This window comes from Bufo gargarizans, chromosome 2 (genome assembly GCF_014858855.1).
Source record: "Bufo gargarizans isolate SCDJY-AF-19 chromosome 2, ASM1485885v1, whole genome shotgun sequence".
Lineage (NCBI taxonomy): Eukaryota > Metazoa > Chordata > Amphibia > Anura > Bufonidae > Bufo > Bufo gargarizans.
The window spans coordinates 242,951,285-242,974,210 of record NC_058081.1 but is presented as its reverse complement, the minus strand read 5'-3'; the positions used below and the strand labels follow the sequence as shown (position 1 = coordinate 242,974,210).

At 42.9% G+C, this 22,926-nt stretch overlaps 1 protein-coding gene across 2 annotated transcripts in view; it reads left to right on the top strand.

Annotated features, from left to right (window-relative positions):
• The window catches only part of RELN (reelin), a 716,958-nt gene that overhangs the window by 236,783 nt on the left and 457,249 nt on the right, over window positions 1-22,926 (top strand). For both annotated transcript variants that reach the window (XM_044280166.1, XM_044280165.1), the window contains exons 5-6: window positions 6,092-6,124; window positions 10,915-10,993. In XM_044280166.1, the coding sequence (XP_044136101.1) occupies window positions 6,092-6,124; window positions 10,915-10,993 (112 nt within the window). The remainder of the gene's footprint in view (window positions 1-6,091; window positions 6,125-10,914; window positions 10,994-22,926) is intronic.

The following is a 22,926-nucleotide window of genomic DNA, read 5'->3' as shown; positions in this document are numbered from 1 at the left end:
TTGGTGTTCTGCAGTAGCTGTGCCTGTCTTTCAGAAAGGGGTATATCGCCTAAACGGATCTTAACCCCTTGTCTGCTGAAACGGTCCGTTACATTGGTGGCAAGCAGCGGGATCGTTCCTACAGCCAGAAGGACAGCTACAGGAGACACCATTTCTTTGGATTCTACAATTTAAGGGCAACGCATGTCCCAGTACAGCGACCCTAAAAGCACCAGGATGGAACCAGCAGTGTTATACGAGGAGGAGGACCCGGACTGGAGGGATGCAGACAGAAAGGAAGTCTGGTATGATGCCCTGGAAGATGCCCAGCGGCGGCGAGGTGAGAGTCTCCCCAGTTATGAGCAGCGGCTACAAAAGCGTGTGGCGATGCGGATGGGTCTCTTGGGAGAGCAGCCCCTGGATGACTGGGTAACAGAGCTCCAGAACCTGGTATGTAAGGAGCTTTGGCTAGAGGACGCTTACCAGGCCCTAAGGTGGCATGTCATTCAACATTCCCCCTGGATGGCTGAGCACGACAGACCCGAGGGTGAGGATTATGATGGACCTGGGTTACTATGGGATGCCTTGGAGGAGGACATTGATCTTGGCAGCACGGAGGAGTTTAGGTTTTGGGACATCTATGACTACCGGATGGGCATGCATGATTATGCTGATGAAAGGGAGGTGAGCAAAGACATGATCCACCTGGTAACAAGGGAGTGGGAGCTGGAGCAGACCTACCAACACCTGCTCAGCTCTGTTCATCCCCAACCTACTCGACAAGTAGAGCCAGATCTGCCCTCCTACAACTGGGAAGATTTGCCGGCGATACCCCCTGCTTCCCTACCAACTCCCAAAGTAGGGAACTTCATTGACTGGGTCTGGGAAGACGTCCCGACGGCAGGTAGAGATGGGACCGAAGTCTCTCCACCGGCCCTACAGGGATGCTGGGTAGCCGGCCCAGATCCCCAACCACAGGGGGACAGCACCCCTAACTTCGATGGTGCAGATGGGACCGCGGTCTCTGCACCAGGCCTACCAGGATACTGGACGGCCGGTTCAGATCCCCCACCAACCCTGCAGGAATGCCTGGAGGAGGAGGTAAGCGATTCCTCCTCTCCACAGCCGATCTGCAACAAGGTCCTGGGGATAGGATTTCCTGATCCCATCCCAGCGGAAGAGCTGGCCTCTGGGCAGAGCGCAGTCGGCCTTTGCCCTCCCCTATCCTCTTCTCCAGAGCCGGACTTCCCACAGGCTACCCCAGCGGAAGAGCTGGCCTCTGGGCAGAGCGCAGTCGGCCTCTGCCCTCCCCTATCCTCTTCTTCAGAGCCGGACTCCCCACAAGCGACCCCAGCGGAAGAGCTGGCATCTGGGCAGAGCGCAGTCGGCCTCTGCCCACCAAGTACCTACAGCTCCAAGCTGGAGAACCACAAGGCAGCAAGGAGTCGCAGATGCTCACTCAACAGCTGGGGACATACAGAACAGAGCCAGGCCCCAAAATTCAACAGGTCCAGTATAGGGTTGTGGGTGGACTGCCAGACTAACTCAGGTACTGACCGTGAGGTCAGGTATCTGGTTAGTCTTCCCTGGAAAGGGGAGATGTGTGACGAAACCAACCTCGCCACAGTGTTTTGGAGGGGGCTGGTTGCTAGCCTCTTGCCTCAGGATTATGGCCCATAGTAACTTTTAAACCCCTGAACCTATTCCAGGGAATTTTGGATAGGTTTGTCCCCCAAGTTATACTGTTTAAATTGATGTAAGTTATATGTATGGACAATGTAACCTCACAAAGTTATAACAACTTATAATAAGTGTAACTTGTCAGCTTGGGAGGAATATGCTGGGTGTGGTTCTATTGTCCCATTGTGTGTTTAAATGGTGTATCTGTCCTGTTGTCTCCACGTGTATTGGTGATCTCCCCTTTGTCCTGAGAGATAATTGGATTGTCTTTGGTCGTCTCCCAGGCAGAGAGGAGGAAACCATGATGCATTATGGGGATATGTTGTATCTGTTCTGTGTCGCAGTCTCCCTTCTGGTCCTCTAGGGGGCGGGAACGATTGGTTGCTGTATTTACATTGTGTGTGTTGTGAATTACTGATTGGTTGGATTTCAAAACCCTGTGGGCAGTACTATGTTTGGTTTGTATCAATAAAAGAGGCTGTACTTGAAGTACAGTCAGATCACTGCTGACCCTCAAGACAGAGCCTTGTCTCGTTATTGGGGGGATTCCCTGTATGCTGTTAGAGACTGATTGCCAGGAGTGTAAGCCGAGTGTACGCTTTTCCTGTTCGCCTGCTGACAGCTATTTGCGAGGTTCCAGTTTGGAGTGCTATTTTGTATCCAGTTCGGGAGGTTGGTGTTCTGCAGTAGCTGTGCCTGTCTCTCAGAAAGGGGTATATCGCCTAAACGGATCTTAACCCCTTGTCTGCTGAAACGGTCCGTTACACATACCTCTTATATCCAATCACATCTCCTCTGAGGTACACTCTTTCCTCACCGTCTTCATTCGGAGATAAGACCGCCATGATACCTTCTTTCAGCTGTTGTCATGAGGAAGGACCGCAAATTACCTATGGTCTGAAATGCGTAACCAAACTTATCCTGACATTTCATGATTTTAAACCACAAATAAAGCTACAATTCTTCGCTACCTTGGAGCTGGAGTTTTCTTCATTTACTGCTACACAATTATCGCATCCAGGTGCGCTATCCGGGCTCAGAGAGTGGAGGGGAAGTTGAGAGCTGCCTTATGCATTCTTTGTGACTTCTTTCAGCCATGTCTCATCTCTGCAGTGTTTATCACAGATTTTTTTTTTTACATTCCTCACTTTACTATCATCCTCCCGCTCCTGGTGCCTCAACACTGTCATCCTGCTGCTACCCCCCAATACTGTGCTTGTACCATACAGATAGTCCCCCATAATAACACACTCCCAAACTGTCCTCAATGGTAATAGTGTTCCCTGCATCACCCTTAATAGCAATCCCATTAGTAGTGATGTCCTCCATATTGTGCTCAAAACCACTTCAGCACCCCAGTATTAATAATGCCCCCATAGGGCTCCTAGTAGAAATAAGGCCTCCTATAGTGCCCCCAGCAGTAACATGGCCCCTCTATAAGGTACCCCTATAAGATCCGGCAATAGTAATAAAGTCCCCTATAGTGTCTGCAGTAGTTATAATGCCTTCTATAGTGGCCCAAGTATTTATAAAGACCCCTGTAGTAGCCCAATTATTTATAAACACCCGTCGTAGTGCCCCCTCTGTATTATTATATATTAGTACAATGAACACCTCTTTATTAGTGGTATATTGACCTCCTCTGTATTAGAAGTAATGGCTCCCTCTGTATCAATAGTATAATGGCCCCCTCTGTATTAATAGTATAATGACCCCCTTTGTATTAGAAGTTTTCGCCCCCTCTGTATTTGAAGTATTGCCCCCCTCTGTATATTAAGTATTGGTCCCCTTTGGATTAGAAGTATTGGCCCCCTTTGTATTAGAAATATTGCCCCCCTCTGTATTAATAGTATAAGGGCCCCCTATGTATTAATAGTATAATGACCACCTCTTTATTAATTGTATAATGACCCCCTCTATATATGAAGTATTGGCCACCTCATTACCACAGCCTGTCCTGTCTGTCCTCTCTTTACTTCATGTCTCCTCATGAACTAAATTCCCCAGAGATTCAGCTTAAAGGGGTAATCCCATTTTAGACAATGTGGGCATATCGCTAGGATATGCCCCATTGTCTGATAGGTGCGGGTCCCACCTCTGGGACCCGCAGCTACAAGGAGAACGGAGCCGGGGAGAGTTGTGGCTGGAGGACCCCGGGTTTCCCGGGATTCATCCACCACCAGGCCCAGCTCCCCGCACCGCGCATGCGCAGCCACCGCTCCCATTCATTTCTATGGGGCCAACGAAAATAGCCGAGCCAGCGCTTGGCTATTTTCGGCGGCTCCATAGAGATGAATGGAGGGCGCTTGCGCATGCGCAGTGCGCCCACCTCCACTTTCTCCACTCTGTTCTCCTTGGAGGTGCGGGTCCCAGAGGTGGGACCCACACCTATCAGACAATGGAGGCATATCCTAGCGATATGACCCCATTGTCTAAGATGGGCTCACCCCTTTAAGTTCATCTGTATTCAGGATCATAATCTCTGACAAGTAGGAGAGGAGGAGGAGGCAGCTCTTTACCCTAGTGTTGTAAAGTAACTTGTCCTAATGTGTGATCAGGACAGGTTTTGTGTGAACTAATGGTACAGCTGCCATTTTGTTTCCCCTGATTAATGCTCCCAGACAAAACTAGCCATTCTAACTAATAAAAGGTATTTGGGAATATATTTATAATAAAGTAATATTTAAGTATTTTCATTTTCTTAATTCCCGGAGAACCCCTTTAAATTGTCTTATGTTTAAGTACCTATGAGAGTAAAATCTTTTTTTTTTATATACACTTGCTTCTGATATACTACGCAATAGTATATTATACATTAAAGGGGGTTTTCAGGGGAATCATTTTTATTTAAAAACAGTTTTGGATGAGTAAAAAATTAATAAAAATAATCAATACTCACACTCACCAATCCTCTGCTGATGTCTTTCCGTTGCTGCTCTCAACTTCCTGCTCTCGAACTCACAGACAGGAAATGGCTTGGGCTGCCTGCAGTGGGGACCCTCCACAGCCATTGATTGACAGTCTAAGCTATTGCCATTTCCTGTAGAGCCAGAGAGCAGGTAGAAGAAAACAGCAAGGTCCTGAGCGGCGTTGGAACAGCAGCAAGTATTAATTATTTTTAACTTATTCTAATCCTGTTTTTCAATTTATAAATTATTCCCCTGGAAAAAACCCTTTAAGAAATAGGTACAGATTAACCACTACCATTGCGAATGCAGTGGCTATAGTAATCTCTAATATTAAAGGGGTTGGCCACTTTCTGGTTACTGTTCTCCAGTGTGTTTGTGAGATGGTTATATGGCAGTTACTAATATTGTCTTTGTTGCAATTCTGCACCATTTTCTAAATTTAATTTAAAACTGAGCTCTAACACTCCAGGAACGCAAAACAGCAAGTGTTAATGATCTATTAGTGAACGTCTCCTTGGGGGTCCTTTACTATTGGTCATAATGTAGTAATCAAGCAGTATAGACAGTAATCATGGGACCATTGATGGTCTTTTTATTTAATTTTTACTCACTGCCAATGAAGAGGAGATACAGCATTTATAGGGGCTTTCCCATCTCAGACAATGTGAAGGAGGGCACATCGTGCATGCACGGCTGCCCTCCATTCATTTCTATTGGGCCTCGGAAAATAGCCGAATGCTGACTCAGCTATTTTCGTTGGCCTCATAGAAGTGAGTGGAAGCGGTGGTCGCACAAGCAGGGTGCACTACCATTCATTTCTGTGGGGATTCCCATAAATTTCTATGGTGGTGGCCAGACCCGGCACTGCTGTCCACCACTTTGCTGGCTTCGTTTCGGCTGCGTTTTCGAGATCCTAGCGATATGCCCCCATTGTCTGAGATGGGAACACCCCTTGAGGCGACATTCTGGGTGTATCATCACCCTTCTGCAGGCAGTTTCATGGGGGTGAGTGTACACGTTGACCACTCGATTTAAAGAGCGTCTGTCACCAAAATGCTTTTTACTGTCACTAGAGAAATAATTATGGAATCATATCATACATATATTACGTTCTATATGGCTCATTTTTTACCATTAACTCACCCTGCATCTGTCCTGAATGTTATCTGTGTATCTAAAAAAATAATATTTATGGACCTCACCTACAATGGGTTACACTGAATCACTGAATCTGCAGCTATAGCTTTTAGCCCACTAGAACTATTTATCCAAATGGTACTAACAAATGTAAAGTAAATTCACTAAAAGAGGTCATGCAACCAAATGTCCAAGGTATTCCCTTGTCATAAACTAATACAGATTGCAACCTAACAATTGGTGACAGACATATTTTAAGCTATAATAAAACAAGGCTATGTATGGAGGCATGCATCCAACGATTCAAAATTCATGGAAGACTATAAACTGGTCTATAGAGGCATATGTAAGTTGTAACTTAACATGTTACTTTTCTTTCCTTTTAGCTCCAACAGAATCGCCTTTACGTCCAAATTTGGGTAAGTATTAATGATTAAATTAGATAAATTATAATAAGAGAGCAAATTTACAGCATTGATGTTTTTCTGATGATCAATATACATATTTAAAAAAAAAATCTTCTGTGTACTATTGTATATTGGTCTGAATTTTAATCAGTTCTTTGTACGTAATCAAATTTTGTCCTTGGCCCGAGCACTATTGTGAATTCACATTTAACAAAGGAATAATGGGGTGACATTTTTCTTTCACATTGAATAAAACAGCCAACAGACCAAATGCAGACTGCCCTACTTTATTTTACCTCTTTATTCGATCATATTGTTAAAGAAAAACAAAAACTGAATTTTTTTTATCAGAAAACAAGTGCTGTAATTCCCTTTTAGTGCTCCTTATTAGCTTTTTGTTCCTGCATTCATATAGTTGTATGCAACAGAGCTTTACTGTATGGAAAAAGTACCTACTCTGTACTGGCCAGTGTTGTCTCCATTGTTTATAGTGCCAGCAGCTCCGTTTGGGGAGACTTCATTGTGACTGGCACCTCTGTTATCATGTCTTACAAAATCAACCAATAATCCAGCTCACTGATCCGTAATCAGCATGCTGCATGCTGAGAGATGTAGGTTTGCATCAAATCATAGAAAAAGAGAGTTCCAGTTCTACGATGCTTGAAATCTCGCTTTTCCATAGGTGAAATGTGTATGTCAACATTCTACTGTAGTTCAAGGTCTAAATACATTTAGATTTTCCAAAATCAGATTATCTGTTATATGACTGCTGCTTGTCCAGCAGCCCTCTGCTCCACTCTAGAAATAAAGGGGCACTTCTGTCAGAAAGGGGTATTTTTTAACTAATGGAAGTCATTTTTTAGACTTTTTGTCTTTTTTTAATCCCAGCAATGTTATTCCATTAAATATCAAATTAATAATATTGTCCTGCTGTAGCATTGATCATAGAGATAAAAATTCTGAACGTCACAGTAATCTCAGTTTATAACCCTGGAGTTACTGTAGCATCTGTAATGTCCTGTTAATGTACGTTGGGATTTACTCCTGGTGTATGCCTGTGATGTATTCCAGCTGTATAGGCTGTGTAAGGCTGGGTTCACAAGGGCGCGTCCGGATGTGTCCCGGTGTATTGCGGAAAACCCGCGCGATTAGGTACGCAATTGCAGTCAGTTTTGACTGCGATTGCGTTCCGATGTTCAATTTTTATCGCGCGGGTGCAATGTGTTTTGCACGCGCGTGATAAAAAACCGACTGTGGTACCCAGACCCGAACTTCTTCACAGAAATTCAGGTTTGGGTTCGGTGTTGTGTAGATGTTATTATTTTCCCTTATAACATGGTTATAAGGGAAAATAATAGCATTCTGAATACAGAATGCTTAGTAGGTGATTAATTGAGGGTTAAATTTTTTTTAAAAAAATTAACTCACCTTCTCCTCTTGATCGCGTAGTTCCCGGTCTCTTGTTTACTTCTTAATTGATGAATTACCGGCCAGGACCTGTGGTGACGTCAGATCACATGCTCCAATCACATGGTCCATCACCTGGTAACATTTAGCAATGCTGGTTGTGTGTCCTGGCTTAAATGGGTTTTTCAGTAATGTTAATTTTTAAGCAAGTGTCCGCAGCCTGCCTCCTGGAACAGAAGATTTATACTACATGCTGCTCCTCCTTGTTTACATCCAGCAGTGCATGGGCATGGTCACATGCACTGCTCCAGCCAATGACTGACTTCGGCCGTGATGTGGCTACAAGCAGCATATCGCCTATGAAGCTAGTTATTTGGCCTGAGCAGTGCCTGTGACCATGCCCATGCAATGTCAGATGTAAACAGTACAGGGACCAAAAGATGGAGACAGCTGAGGCACCACAGAGTACTGGAGCTGCATGGAGCAGGTAAGCATGAATCCTCTGTTTCAGGGAGCAGGCTGCAGAAACTTGCTTAAAAATAAATATTACAGGAAAACTTCTTTAACCCCATTCTGACCAGCAGCATACATTTAAAGTGATTGGGTCTTTAAAGATGGTGCCACTCATAGCCGCAGGGTTCTTGCTGTAATGTCTGCAGTCAGTGATAATGCTGATTGCAAACATTTAACCTCTCTGACTCTGTGGCCAATTGTGAACACAGGATCTGAGTGCTGCAAACCTGGGATCGCTGCCCAAGCTGGAATGCCCCCTCCCCCCATGGCGATCAGGGGAGCTGTTGGTTTTTTCTAATACCCTGGGTAAAGATTGCATGTTCAGGAACCCTGGGTTGGAGGTTAAGAAAATGTAACAACTTAATAAAAGTTTTAAAAACTATAAAAAAAATATATAACAATTCATATCCCCATAATAAAAATAAATAAACAGAAATATTTGGACAGTAGGCATCGCCATGTCCCAAAATGCCCAAACATTTTAAAATGTGAATGTATTACCGCTTATGGTGAACGCTGTACTGGAAAAAAAAAAAGAATTGTCAATTTGTATTATTTTTGTCGATTCACCTCCAAAAAAATTGAATAAAAAGTGATCAAAAAGTAACACACATGCCCAATAGGATCTATAAAAACTACAGACCACCCCCCAAAAATGAGCTCCCACACAGTTCCGTAGAGGTAAATATAAAAAATTATAGATGTCAGAATATGGAGACATAGTGTTGTTTTTTTTTTTTTTTATTAAAATACAAGAAAAAAATATAAATGTGCTATCGCTGTAATTGTACTGACTGGAGAATAGAGCAGGTCAGTTTTATTTAATAGGGAACACTTGTAAAATGAAACCCATAAAACTGGTAAAAATAATTTTTTTACATTTCCACCCCATTTGAATTTTTTTCCAGCTTCCCAATACGTATGCAATACTAAATGGTGCCTTTAGAAAGCACAACATGTCGTGCAAAAACAAGCCCCTATACGACCATGTGAACAGAAAAATTAAAAAGTTATGGCTCTGGGAAGGCAGGGAGTGAAAAGCGAAAAAACAAAAAAGGAAAATCTCTCAGGCCTGGAAGGGTGAAAGTAGCAGCGATGTAGCAGTGTTGAGTCTGTCAGTTTTAGCTGAGTTTGGTATGTTGATATAGCCATTTGACTGTGTATTTGTTTGGCCCCATTTCTAAGTACATGAAATTTATTGATTCATTTTTTTTGTGAACTTCTGTATTTTCTATTTCAATATAAAAAAATAAAAGTGGTAAAAAGAACCATGAGAAGTCTAGGAAGCACAGTATCCAAATTATATTTTAACTCTAACACCAGGTTTGCCCTTTATATTGCTACTTTTGTTCTGTTTTTTACTTTTTCTCATCCCTGCCTTCTGAGAGCCAAAACTTTTGATATTTCCATCAACAAAGCAATATAAGGGTTGGTTTTTTGTTGGTATTTTTAACTGGTATTTTTTGGGATAATCTCAATAATTAATATTCATAAATAGGCGTGGCTTAAAAAGGTTTTATTAACGCTTTCATTGGAGGAATGGAAAAGGAACCCAGGAATTGTGCAACTTTTTTATGGCATTTACAATGCTGTATACATAACATATGAAGTTTATTCTGCGGGTCATTGTAATCTTAGTACCAGCAGCAATTTTAGCTTCTTTCCAAAGTAGTAAGTGAAGTAGATGGGTTACAATATGGGTGACTGGTGGAAGGAATTGGAGAGGTCTCCAGGGATGCTGTGTGTGATACCACCACAGGTGTAATCTCTCCGGCCATCGTGTCTTACAGCAGTCCCATATCAGTGTAAACAATGGATGTGTAATGTTTTTATTAATCTGCTTGTTGCCCTGATAAAATTAAGAAATCCTATTTGTCTTAAATACACACACAGAGAAAAAGTCTGTAGTCCCGCCATTCCTCACCACTCCCATTCCTTGCAGGAACAGGAAGTGTCTTGGTCGTTTGACTGCTGCAGCCAATCACAAGCCTCACGTCTATTTGAATGATATGTTACATTGACTTTCTGACCTACTGAATTTACTTTAAAGATTTTGTATTAAAAAAAAGAGAACCAGTAATTTAAAAAAATGCAGTTGTGACATATTGCATGTTCATATGTAAAAACAAAACAAACAAAAAAACAATAGTTGTTCACCAGCGATTGCATTCAGTTTATATTTTCAGTTTACAAGTACAGTGGGCTGTCCTTAACATGTTTATATTTTACTTTTTAAGCAAACTGCAGTCAAATTGGCAAAATCATATTTTATTGTCAGCCAAATGCCAGTTTCCAAGGTGGTTTGTTCACTGTAGGTCCTTAGCTCAGCTGGAAATGACAAATAACGCTGCATGTTACTTGCAGAGAAAGTAGATACAATTTTACATCAGCCCTAACCACTTCCTGTGCTGCAGCCATTGACTGTATTGCTCTGATTTTATGCCTTTTTTTCCATTTCAGGTGATTTTCTCTTTCTGGTCCAAATGCAGGAGGAAGCAGAAGTTGTCTCTTAGTATTAACAGTAGCGTGTGCAGAGTGCATGCAGAGGATGGGCAGGGCAAGTCATTTTGATCCAGCTTCATCCAGTAGACACAAAAGGATGTTCTGGCAACCTCTCGTGTACATCCCAGTAACATGCAGCATTACTTGCTATTACTTCCAGTTGAGAGAAGAGCCTATAGTATACAGAGCACCTTGGCGTAGCATAAAATACAGTTAATAATGCTTTTGATATGTTGACTTACCCTACTTGGGCCTTTTGACTAATAATGACAATTTGCCCATTGATTCAATTTAAACATAGGTGCTGTTTGTATATACTGTGTAACATAACAAGTGCATTAACTACATACTTTTATATAATGTTTATTTATTTTTTTCAGCTGAAATCCATAGCGAAAGTATTATTTTGAGAGATGATTTTGATTCTTACAAGCAGCAGGAATTGAACCCTAATATTTGGTAGGTGTGGTATCTATTGTTTAGACATGTGTGTAATATTACAATGTTTTTATTGTAAATATGACTGACTTTAATTGTTCACAGTTTGTATAATGATAAAGTACTGAAATACCAAATCATTCTTGAATTGAGGATTTATATGGAAGATAATGCTTTAAAAGACTTGTCAGTCAAGACGTACTCTGCTTCCTAAATAATGTAGGTTCCTTGGTGTTGGTAAAAGGCAAACCACCTCAATGAAAAATATATGAGACCTAACAGTGAAATAAATATTACACTACATTTATGGTACACTTTGTAAGATTTTCATTAAAAGTTGTATGCACCTTTGCAACCTTTTTTTGTGGTTCTAATTAGAGTTGAGCAAAGTGAGCTTCTGATGCTTAATCCGAAGTCGCTTTGTTCAAAACTTCAGATTAATACTGTACAGAGATTCGCGTTTGGTGCGGATCCGTCATGGATCTGCACAGACGGATCCGTTCAGATAATACAAACGGATCTGTTTGTATTATCTTTAACATAGCCAAGACGGATCCGTCTTGAACACCATTGAAAGTCAATGGAGGACAGATCAGTTTTCTTTTGTGCCAGATTGTGTCAGTGAAAAACGGATCTGTCCCTATTGACTTACATTGTGTGTCAGAACAGATCTGTTTGGCTCAGTCTAGTCAGACGGACACCAAAACACTGAAAGCAGCGTTTTGGTGTCCGCCTCCAAAGCGGAATGGAGACTGATCGGAGGCAAACTGATGCATTCTGAGCAGATTCTTTTCCATTCAGAATGCATTAGGGCAAAACTGATCCGTTTTGGACCGCTTGTGAGACCCCTGAACGGATTTCATAAATGGAAAGCCAAACCGCCAGTGTGAAAGTAGCCTTAGAATGTATGGGCTCCAATGAGCTGAAGTAAGAAAGTTATTCACGAATAAGTTCGGACAACCACTTAAATTTTAAAACAGAACTCGGTTTCCGTTCCGAGGCACTGGTTGGAACTGAAGCCGAGTTCGGTTTCAAGTTTTAAAGTGGTTTTCCACTTTAAAAATCAATTACCCAAGTTATACAACAGTCACGCACGACTTCGTGAATAACTTACTACGTCTCGGAACGTAGACAAATCTCTGTACACAATTTTTCCGAGGTTTTGAATGAAGTGACTTCAGATTAAGCATTCGAAACTCGCTTTGCTCAACTCTAGTTCTAATGCATCCAACGTGAAAATGAATTAACTTAGCAAATATTGTTCAATAAAAATGTCATTTAATGTTTACAGCTCCTATGCAAATCTATATGTCTCTATATTAACAGATAAGAAAACTCTGGGGCTTCAGTCATTCTTCCCTCCATCTGCCCCTTACTTCTTGGCAGCATACCAAAAGTGTATTAGCAAGATAGAGGAGAGATGAAAGGGAGTTTGATTGCAGAACCAGACTCCACATAATTTGTTTGTGGTTATGTATATTTTGCATGAAAAGGCTCTAAAAGCTGCTAAGCCGAAACACTAAATTTGGAATTGTACCTGGAATAAAGGATCACCAAGGTCATAATTGGAAGTGCTGTCTCCAGTTGCTTATTAATTTGGATGCATGTAAAAGCTGACAGGGGAGAGGTGGCAGGGCAGAGAGGGTAAACAGGCTGAAGCTGCATTACATATAAGAACATGGAGACTCTGCAGTGTGAGGGTATAGCAGCTGTATCACTGATCTAGTACTAGATGCCTTTACACATAACTGAACAGTTACTCAGAGCAGTGCAGTGTGACTCCACCCCCTCTGCACTGCAAAGGCAGACATGTTGGGAAATGTAAGATTTATTAGGAAAACCGTAAAGGGAAGAAGCAATCAAGATGGCAGACAACCTACAAATAAAACAGGTATAAAGAAGGCATTTACAAGAGCCTTTATCTTATTCATTAATAATGGTAGAATAAAAAAAAAATACAACTAATTACACATATGGCTATGCCAAAGGGAAATTGGCATATCACTGCATCCTGGCAGGATGTTTACATGCAGAACTTCTTTTTTGTAACCAAACCCAGCATGCTTTGATCTGTAATGTTTCTCAGGTTTTGCTCCACCTGCCACACTGTTCTCTCTGAAGGAGTCATCTCCCTACTCCCCCCCTCTCCATTTTAGCTAGTAACAAAACTCCGGGCAGCACTCTGTGTATAATCCTTTATTGTACCCAACACAATGTTTCGGTTCAGTGTGAGCCTTTCTCAAGCATCTCCATCTTAGCTAGATGGAGCAAGCACTGTGAAACATTACAGAGTCTTACAGGACATTCTGCTGCATCTGAGAGAGTAAATGTCTAGGACTGGAGTTATTGTCAGTGTGGGCTGGCGTTAGCTGTAGTACGCAGACTGTTTTATAATCCCCACATGCAAATGAAGTTCATGGGTTAAGGAGTCAAAGAAAATGTCACGGAAGGTGTACAGGAAACTAGAAGACACAAAATGAAGATCCGACTGACTGGATCCAAAACTAAGGAACAAAAGGGAGAGCCCTGCATCAGACCTGGCTCTCTCCCTAACTGCTCAGCCTATGCGAAAATCCCAATGGTAGATGATCGCATATCCTCGTACCTCGACTGTATAACACCTGAACACCCTATAATAGTGAGGGGACATGACCACGGCTCCCTACACTTGATACGGAGGGAGTCAGGGTCACCTGGGATCCAGCAACCAGGAAAACACAAATGAACGAGCAAAACTTATCTGTAGAAGACTCAGAAGTAGGATCAGCATGCACACACTCCAGGAAGGAATATAAACCACAAAGTGATGCAGTATGGGGAGGGATTTAAAGGGATGCAATCAGTCTAACTACAAGACAGCTGAGAGAGGCTAACGAGAGGAGGAACTGAAAACCAAAACAAAGAAAGCTCAAGGAGAAGGTTCTGAAAGGCATCTGTCAGAGCTTCTCAGATGTCTGGTTGTGACAGTACCCCTCCCTCTACGAGTGGACTCCGGACACTCAGAGCCCACCTTCTCAGGATGGGACCTATGGAAAGCCCTGATGAGACGAGTGGCCTTAATGTCCGTCACTGGGACCCACATCCTCTCCTCAGGACCATAACCCTCCCAATGAACGAGGTACTGGAGAGAACCGCGGACAATACGAGAATCTACAATCCTAGAGACCTGAAATTCAAGATTACCATCAACCACAATCGGAGGAGGAGGCAAAGACGAGGGTACAATGGGTTGGACAAAAGGTTTTAATAAGGACTTATGAAAAACATTATGGATCTTCCAAGTCTGAGGAACATCAAGACGGTAGGCAACAGGATTGATGACGGACAAGATTTTGTAAGGCCCAATAAACTTAGGACCCAACTTCCAGGAGGGAACCTTCAATTTGATATTCTTAATAGACAACCACACCAGATCACCAACATTCAGGTCCGGACCAGGCACATGTCTCTTATCCGCCACACGCTTATATCTCTCACTCATGCTCTTTAGATTATCCTGAATCTTTTGCCAAATAGATGACAAAGACGAGGAGAATCTGTCCTGATAAGGTAAACCAGAAGACCCCTCTCCAGAGAATGTCCCAAACTGCGGATGAAACCCATATGCACCAAAAAATTGTGACTTATCAGAGGACTCCTGACGACGGTTATTTAAAGCAAACTCAGCAAGGGACAAAAAAGAACACCAATCCTCCTGATTCTCCGCCACAAAACAGCGCAGATATGTCTCCAAGATTCTGATTGACGCGCTCTCTCTGACCATTCGACTGCGGGTGGAAAGCAGAAGAGAATGACAACCGAACCCCCAAGAGAGAACAAACTGTGTGCCCCTATCAGAGCAATTTGACAATGTGATCAATAAATGCCTGCGCCAGCGTCTTAGCATTGGGCAAACCAGGAAAAGGAATGAAATGCACCATTTTGCTAAAACGGTCCACCACCACCAGAATCACAGTCTTCCCCGAGGAACAAGGCAGGTCCGTAATGAAGTCCATGGACAGATGTGTCCAAGGACGGGAAGGAATGGGTAAGGGAAGGAGAGGACCTGATGGCCGTGAATGAGGGACTTTGGCACGAGCGCAAGTCTCGCAGGCTGCCACAAAACCCTCAACCGACTTACGAAGCGCCGGCCACCAGAATCTCCGAGCGATGAGATCCACTGTGGCTTTTGCCCCTGGGTGCCCAGCAAGGACAGTATCGTGGTGTTCCTTAAAAATCTTGTGTCTTAACGCGAGAGGCACAAACAACCTCCCAGGAGGACAAAGATCAGGAGCCTCTGACTGGGCTACCTGAACCTCTGCCTCCAATTCAGGATAAAGAGCAGAGACCACCACACCTTCGGCCAAAATGGGACCCGGGTCTTCAAAATTCCCACCTCCCGGAAAACAACGTGACAGGGCATCCGCCTTCACATTCTTAACCCCAGGGCGGAACGTGACAACAAAATTAAACCTTGAAAAGAACAAAGACCATCTGGTCTGTCTCGGGTTCAGACGCTTGGCTGACTCCAAGTAGGCCAGATTCTTATGGTCAGTAAACACGGTAATAGGGTGTCTGGCTCCCTCTAGCCAATGGCGCCATTCCTCAAAAGCCAACTTGATGGCCAACAACTCCCTATCTCCCACATCGTAATTTCTCTCTGCGGAGGAGAGTTTCTTTGAGAAAAAGGCACACGGTCGCCATTTGGCAGAAGAGGGACCCTGAGACAAGACCGCACCCACACTCACCTCAGAAGCATCAACCTCAACTATGAAGGGTAGAGAAATATCAGGTTGTACCAAGATGGGAGCGGAAGCAAAACTCTCCTTGATATTAGAAAAGGCCTTACGTGCCTCTACCGACCAGGAGGAAAAATCTACCCCCTTTCTAGTCATATCAGTGAGTGGTTTAGCAACAGAGGAATAATTCAAAATAAAGTTCCTGTAATAATTGGCAAAACCCAAAAAACGCATCAGCGCCTTCTGATTCTCAGGAAGCTCCCACTCAAGCACAGCGCGGACCTTCTCGGGGTCAATGCGAAAACCAGAAGTGGAGAGAAGAAACCCCAGAAATTGAATTTCTGGAACCGCAAACACACATTTTTCCAGTTTAGCGTACAATTTATTCTCCCGCAGGATGAGCAAGACCTGACGTAAGTGTTCCTTATGAGTTTTGAAATCAGGAGAAAAAATCTAAAGGTCATCTAGATACACTAATACAAATTTCCCCATTAAATGATAAAAAATGATGTTCACAAAATGCTGAAAGACGGCTGGAGCATTCATCAAACCAAAAGGCATAACCAAATTCTCAAAATGGCCCTCAGGGGTATTGAAGGCCGTCTTCCATTCGTCTCCTTCTCTGACCCTGACCAGGTTGTATGCCCCTCTTAGATCCAACTTGGAAAAAACTTTAGCCCCAACAATCTGGTTAAACAGGTCCGGGATCAGAGGAAGCGGATAAGGGTCGCGAATTGTGATACTGTTCAGCTCCCTGAAATCCAGACATGGTCTTAAAGAACCATCTTTTTTCTTAACAAAGAAAAAACCAGCGGCAACAGGTGACTTCGAGGGTCGTATGTGTCCCTTTCTCAGACTCTCAGAGATATAAGCACGCATAGCGACCCTTTCAGGTTGGGAGAGATTGTATAAACGAGATTTAGGCAGCTTGGCGCCTGGGGTGAGATTAATAGGGCAATCGTACTCCCTGTGCGGGGGCAAGTCCTGAACACCACTCTCAGAGAACACATCCGAAAATTCAGAGAGAAAAGATGGTACAGTCTTAGTAGAAACCTCAGAAACAGATGTCGTGAGGCAATTCTCTCTGCAAAAGTCACTCCAACCATTTATTTGCCTCGCTTGCCAATCAATGGTGGGGTTATGTTTAGTGAGCCAGGGTAACCCCAACACTACAGGAGTAGGCAACCCGCTTAGGACGAAACATGACACATCCTCAACATGAGTATCACTCACAATCAAACGGATATTGTGAACTATGCCCTTTAACGATTTCTGAGAAAGTGGAACGGAATCAATAGCAAAAACAGGTATATCCTTTTCCAAAGTGCATACCTGGAAACCACGAGTTATAGCAAATTGACTATCAATGAGATTGACAGATGCTCCACTATCTACAAAAATCTCACAAAAAATTTTCTTGCTCTCTAGGACAAAACGGGAACTACAAGCAAACGGAAAACCTTTAATTTCCGCATCAACCTTGCCAATAGTAACAGATGGAACGTTTTTAGAGGATTTTTTTCTTTTTGTTTCTTTATTACTCTAAAAAAACTGCCTGAATCTCCTAGAGGGACAAACATTTGCCAAATGATTTATACCTCCACAACAAAAACAAACCTTCCCATGAGAGCTGAATCCTCTATTGTCAGAGGCAAGCAAACCCAGCTGCATGGGCCCCTGCTCAGAAGGGATTGAGAGCGACTGAGACCCCTGTGCACTGAATGAGACCGCCGCACTGTCCTTGGACTGAGTATGACAGGAAGGAGTAATCTCTACTCTCTCTCTAAGACGCCTGTCAATACGAACGGCCTGAGACATGGCAGAGTCCAAGGAGGTAGGTCTCTCATGAAAGGCAAATGCATCTTTCAATCCCTCTGAAAGACCATGGCAAAATTGACTTCGGAGTGCAGCATCATTCCAATCAGTATCAGCTGCCCATCTCCGAAATTCTGAGCAGTATATCTCTGCGGATTGTTTACCCTGACATAAAAGACATAGTCTAGACTCAGCCAGAGCAATACGATCCGTATCATCATATATCTGACCCAGGGCTAAAAATAATTCATCCACTGAACGGAGGGGACGTGCCCCCACCGGCAGCGAAAAGGCCCAGGACTGAGCGTTATCCCTGAGCAGCGAGATGATGATCCCCACCCTCCGTTCCTCATCACCAGAGGAATGGGGAAGTAGGCGAAAATGGAGTTTTCAAGCCTCTCTAAAATGAACAAAATTCTCACTACCCCCGGAGAATGTATCCGGGAGCGAGATCTTAGGCTCAGAACAAACTCCATGAACGCAAGCTGAACCGGTCACTTGAAACTGAGAGAGAGTCTTACGGAGATCTGCTACCTCCAATGAAAGACCCTGCATGCGTTCAGTCAAAAGTGAAACCGGATCCATGCTTGAGACGGTTTTGGCGGTTTATAATGTCACGGAAGGTGTACAGGAAACTAGAAGACCAAAATGAAGATCTGACTGACTGTATCCAAAACTAAGGAACAAAAGGGAGAGCCCTGCATCAGACCTGGCTCTCTCCCTAACTGCTCAGCCTATGCAAAAATCCCAATGGTAGATGATCGCATATCTTCGTACCTTGACTGTATAACACCTGAACACCCTATAATAGTGAGGGGACACGACCACCGGCTCCCTACACTTGATACGGAGGGAGTCAGGGTCACCTGGGATCCAGCAAACAGGAAAACACAAATGAACGAACAAAACTTATCTGTAGAAGACTCAGAAGTAGGATCAGCATGCACACACTCCAGGAAAGAATATAAACCGCAAAGTGATGCAGTATGGGGAGGGATTTAAAGGGATGCAATCAGTGCAACTACATGACAGCTGAGAGAGGCTAACGAGATGAGAAAATGAAAGCAAAACAAAAGTAACCTCAAGGAGGAGGTTCTGAAGGACGTCTGTCAGAGCTTCTCAGATGTCTGGTGGTGACAGAAAATGACATGAAAAAGTGGCCTTGACCACTGGACTTTTTCTCAAATTTTCATTAATAAACTTATTATCCTATTATTTGAGGTTCACTTGAGCAGGACAAAGCTGCAATATCCTGCAGCACTGCTACTAAGTATACAACATGCAGATAGATGGACCCACGTATGAAACATATGAAATGGAGAGGCTGCAAAACTTGTACAAGCACCACGGCCTGATCAAACAGCTGATCTATGGGGGTGCTAAGAGTTGGACGTCCATCCCTACTTATCAATATCCTGATTTTTAAAAAACCTTTTTAGAATTTATTTCAAAACACAATGTCCCATATTAACTAATGTGAGTGCTCTTAAATTCAGGCAGAAATTGTACTAAAATGTGGTGCAATTTGACACATCTAGGTTTAGAGAAATAATCTGATTCTGCGCCTAACCTACAAATGAGCATGGCTTAGTATAACTGGACGTGGCTTCACATGAAATAGACATGGGCTAGTCAAACTAAGACATCCAATAGGTGGTATAAAGGTATAAAAAAAAGCATCTAGCCCTGCACCACATTTGTCTGAGCCACTGTGGTAAATCTGGTACATGTCTAAATAACCTAAGTTTACACCATCCATAGGATTAGCAAATCTGGTCTATTATATCTATAAAGTGTTTCAGTCAGCAACAAAATATTTACATTTTTATGTCTGCATTGCATCATTGAGAATAAAGAAAATATAAAATAAAGAAAAACAACCTTTTATACCTTTTTAAAGAAAACAAAACTGGGGAACAATGTTGCAGATACTTTGTTTAGTGTGCTTATTATTAGAATGTAGTGAAGCAGTACGAAAATCTGAGAAATAACAGATGTTTCCCTTTCATTAAATTGTTTGGTGAGGTGAACTGGGCAGGAATATCATCCGGTAACTGGTTGGAAATGCAGTGTCTTTTCATACCTAAAAAGATAATAAACATGATATGTGTTAATAGATTCAGTGACATGGTGACTTACAGATAAAGTATACCCTGGAATAATTCTCCTATCTGGTGCCAGGAAATACTCAGCATATGACAGAATGCAGGAAAATTCTGTGTCCAGTGCACAGTGAATAATAATTGAGGGTGTACTTACCATAAAAAACTTGCTGATTACTTGTTGATGTTACAGTTTTTCCTAAGAGAAAAATTGTCCTTTAATTCTTTCTAAGTACTTATCCCACTTCTTGTCTCTCTCTCTTCCAAAGTGCCAGGAAAATGTATATATGTCCCAAAATACTTTCAAATACAGTGGCCAGATATATTATTAAATGTGCCAGACTTATTATAGGTTGTAAGATGGTTTAAGGGGTTCCCACAAAGAGATGGGACTAAGCATGGGCTCCGGATGGCCAGACTTATGGAAACAACCTGGTGGGCAGGCGCTCCCGTTTCCATAACTCCCTGTGTAGTGATTGGGAGCTACACAAACAGCATAGCAGAACAAGCTGCACTGCTTCTGTGACTCCTGGATTTACAGAAGCAGCAGTAAGGACAGACCCATTAATACAGTAGTCATCTTTCTTTTTTTTGAAGATCTTTAATGAAGACATTTTAGTGCAAATCATCACATTTAGGCCATACCCCATTTCCCAGTAAGCCACTTTTACGGACAGTAAGAGTAGAACCACTTTGCCAACCAGTTTGACTTTGGGCTAAAGCTAAGGGCGTTATCCTGGCAGCCCAATGGTTCTCCCCCTTGAATCCCTAAACAGGGATCTGGTCTTCACTTCAGGGCAGCCACTAGGCCACCATCTCTTGGAATAGTTTCAATATGGTTGTCTGCTGACTCACGGAGACAGGTACAGTGTGAAGCATTGAGGGGTCAGACAATGTTCATAGTCAGTAAACAGGCAGAGGTTAGTACAGGCACATTTCATGCAAATCTGTGAAACTAGTCCAGGTCAGGGCAAGCAGCAAAGGGTCAATACGGTAAAGAGCATAAAGTCAGTGGAGGGTCAGAATCGGTAAACAGTAACTGGTAGCTAGCAAGAAAAGTGACCTAAAGCTCAGGCACCCTCTCCTAGAGGAAGGTTCCTTAAATATCCTGAGGTGACCAGCCATTAGCTGGGGGAAAACTTGGGTGTGTGCATTGGCTATTTAGGAGCTGGAGCCTGTGCATGCAGTAGAAGCAGAGCTGAGAGGCCTCAGAAGGAACGCTCAGGCCGTGGCCTGCAGGACAGGAGATTTTGTGAGATGCTTGCAGTTGGACCCACTGCTAGTTGGCAGAGGAGGGCAAGTGGCTCCCGACCACTGGCATAGAAGAAACTGGAAGAGTGGCACAGTACTTATGCTCACTCTGGGGAGCGGGCAGCAGCAGTCACAGACCACCAGCAAAATAGTAACCCTCCTTACACGCTCTCTTCTTTGAACTGGAATTTTTGCAGGAACTTGGATCTCTCCTCAGGACCAAAGCTCTCCCAGTCCACCACAAAAAACACCTTCACTTCATAGATATCTTCAAAACTGACTGGGTAGGCAGCAGGAGTTAGACCTCTGGAATATAATTTGAAGATCGCAGGCTTGAGAGACATGAAATTAATTAAGTACCTTTAGAGTCAGAAAGCCGCATTAATACTAACCAGGTTCAATAGCTTAATCACTTTAAAGGGACAGAGGAAACAAGGTGCCAGCTTGTTTGAGGGTACTCTGAGTCTGATGTTCCTAGAGGATAGCCAGAAATTAGGTGGAGACCTGCGTCTTCAGTCACCAAACTTCTTCATCGTAACAGTGCTCAGTTCAAGAGCAGCCTTATTCTCCTGCCAAATCTGAGAAAAATGTTCAACAGTCGGCTGCTGGTACCCCAGAAGAAACAGACACATGAAAAGGGACCCTAGTTGACAACCATACACAATACCCTAGAACAGTGATGTCGAACCTTTTAGAGGCCGGGTGCCCGAACTGCAACCCAAAACCCACTTATTTATCATAAAGTGCCAATACTGCAATTTAACCTGAATACTATAGTTCAATATAGTATATATTCCATGTACTTTATCATTTAGCTATTAAAGCCTGCCTACATTCAGTGTGCTTAGAACACGGACAGATCTAAATTTCCCTCGGGAGCAAGGGAAAAGAGAAAAAAGAGCGCACAATAGGGTAGTATGTTCAAACACCAGATAGAGATGTCAGAGTGAGAAATATCCAAACTCACCTTATAGGGTTGTGCTCCGGCAGGCACAACGCTACTGTAGAACTAATAGGAACAAGACCTTTTAAACCAGGATTGCAGCCGCAGATTTTAAGATCTCTTGGCTGGGATGTCCAGTCCCCCCAAATGAATTCGTAGGTAAAGGAAAAAAGAAGTTCTGCATCGGTGCAAATTCACCAGTGAGATCGGTCTTGATAAATAGATTCTTTTTGTTTTAATAAGAAACAACGCGTTTCGGGGATGAAAGACTATCCTTCATCAGGTTTCACATACACATAACAAATATTACATTATTTATAGATAAATTCCTACCAAAAAACCGCCAAAAGGATGCACCTGGGTGATGCCCCTTGTGGGAGGAGCCATCACCAGGTGTCATCTACACTTTCAATCTTTCTTCATATAAATAACATTGGATAAAAGTGGCTATAAGCAGTCCATATACTCTACATAAAATCGCATTAATATTATATTAAAATTCCTTACAGATCGTTTCTTTAGATGTATTACATATCGCTCCCGGTCATGTAATCGCTAGTATGGGCGTCACATGACTCGGGAGTCCGGAAGTGTGTGTTAGGTGACGCCGCTCTCATCTAGCTGAAAGGAGAGAGGGCGGAAGTAGCGATACTAAGATCGCTTTAACTGCGCATGTCCGTGTCGGCCGGCGGCTTGAATATCTCAGACGGGGATAACAACGCTGGGATCGCTCGAACGGTGCATGCCCATGTCAGCCGGCAGCTCGGTTGTCACATGATCGTATCTATGCGGTCATGTGACCTATTTATCTTGTCATTCAGACCTGGATCATACTGGGGATCTATTCATGAGGCTGGGTGGAACTTATTTAAAAGTGTATATAAAACGTATAAACAAGGGGAAAAAAAGAATATATTAGGTAGGCATAAAATGTTTAAATGACTCAAATAGATTATTTGGGGTTATAATGATAATAAAAAAGGAAGGGGGAATAGTGGATTTCTGTGTGTCTGCAGTTAGGAAGAATTATAATAAATAAATATATGTGAACACATACGTGTACAGCAGATATATATATGTATATATATATATATATATGTGTATATATATACATACATATACATA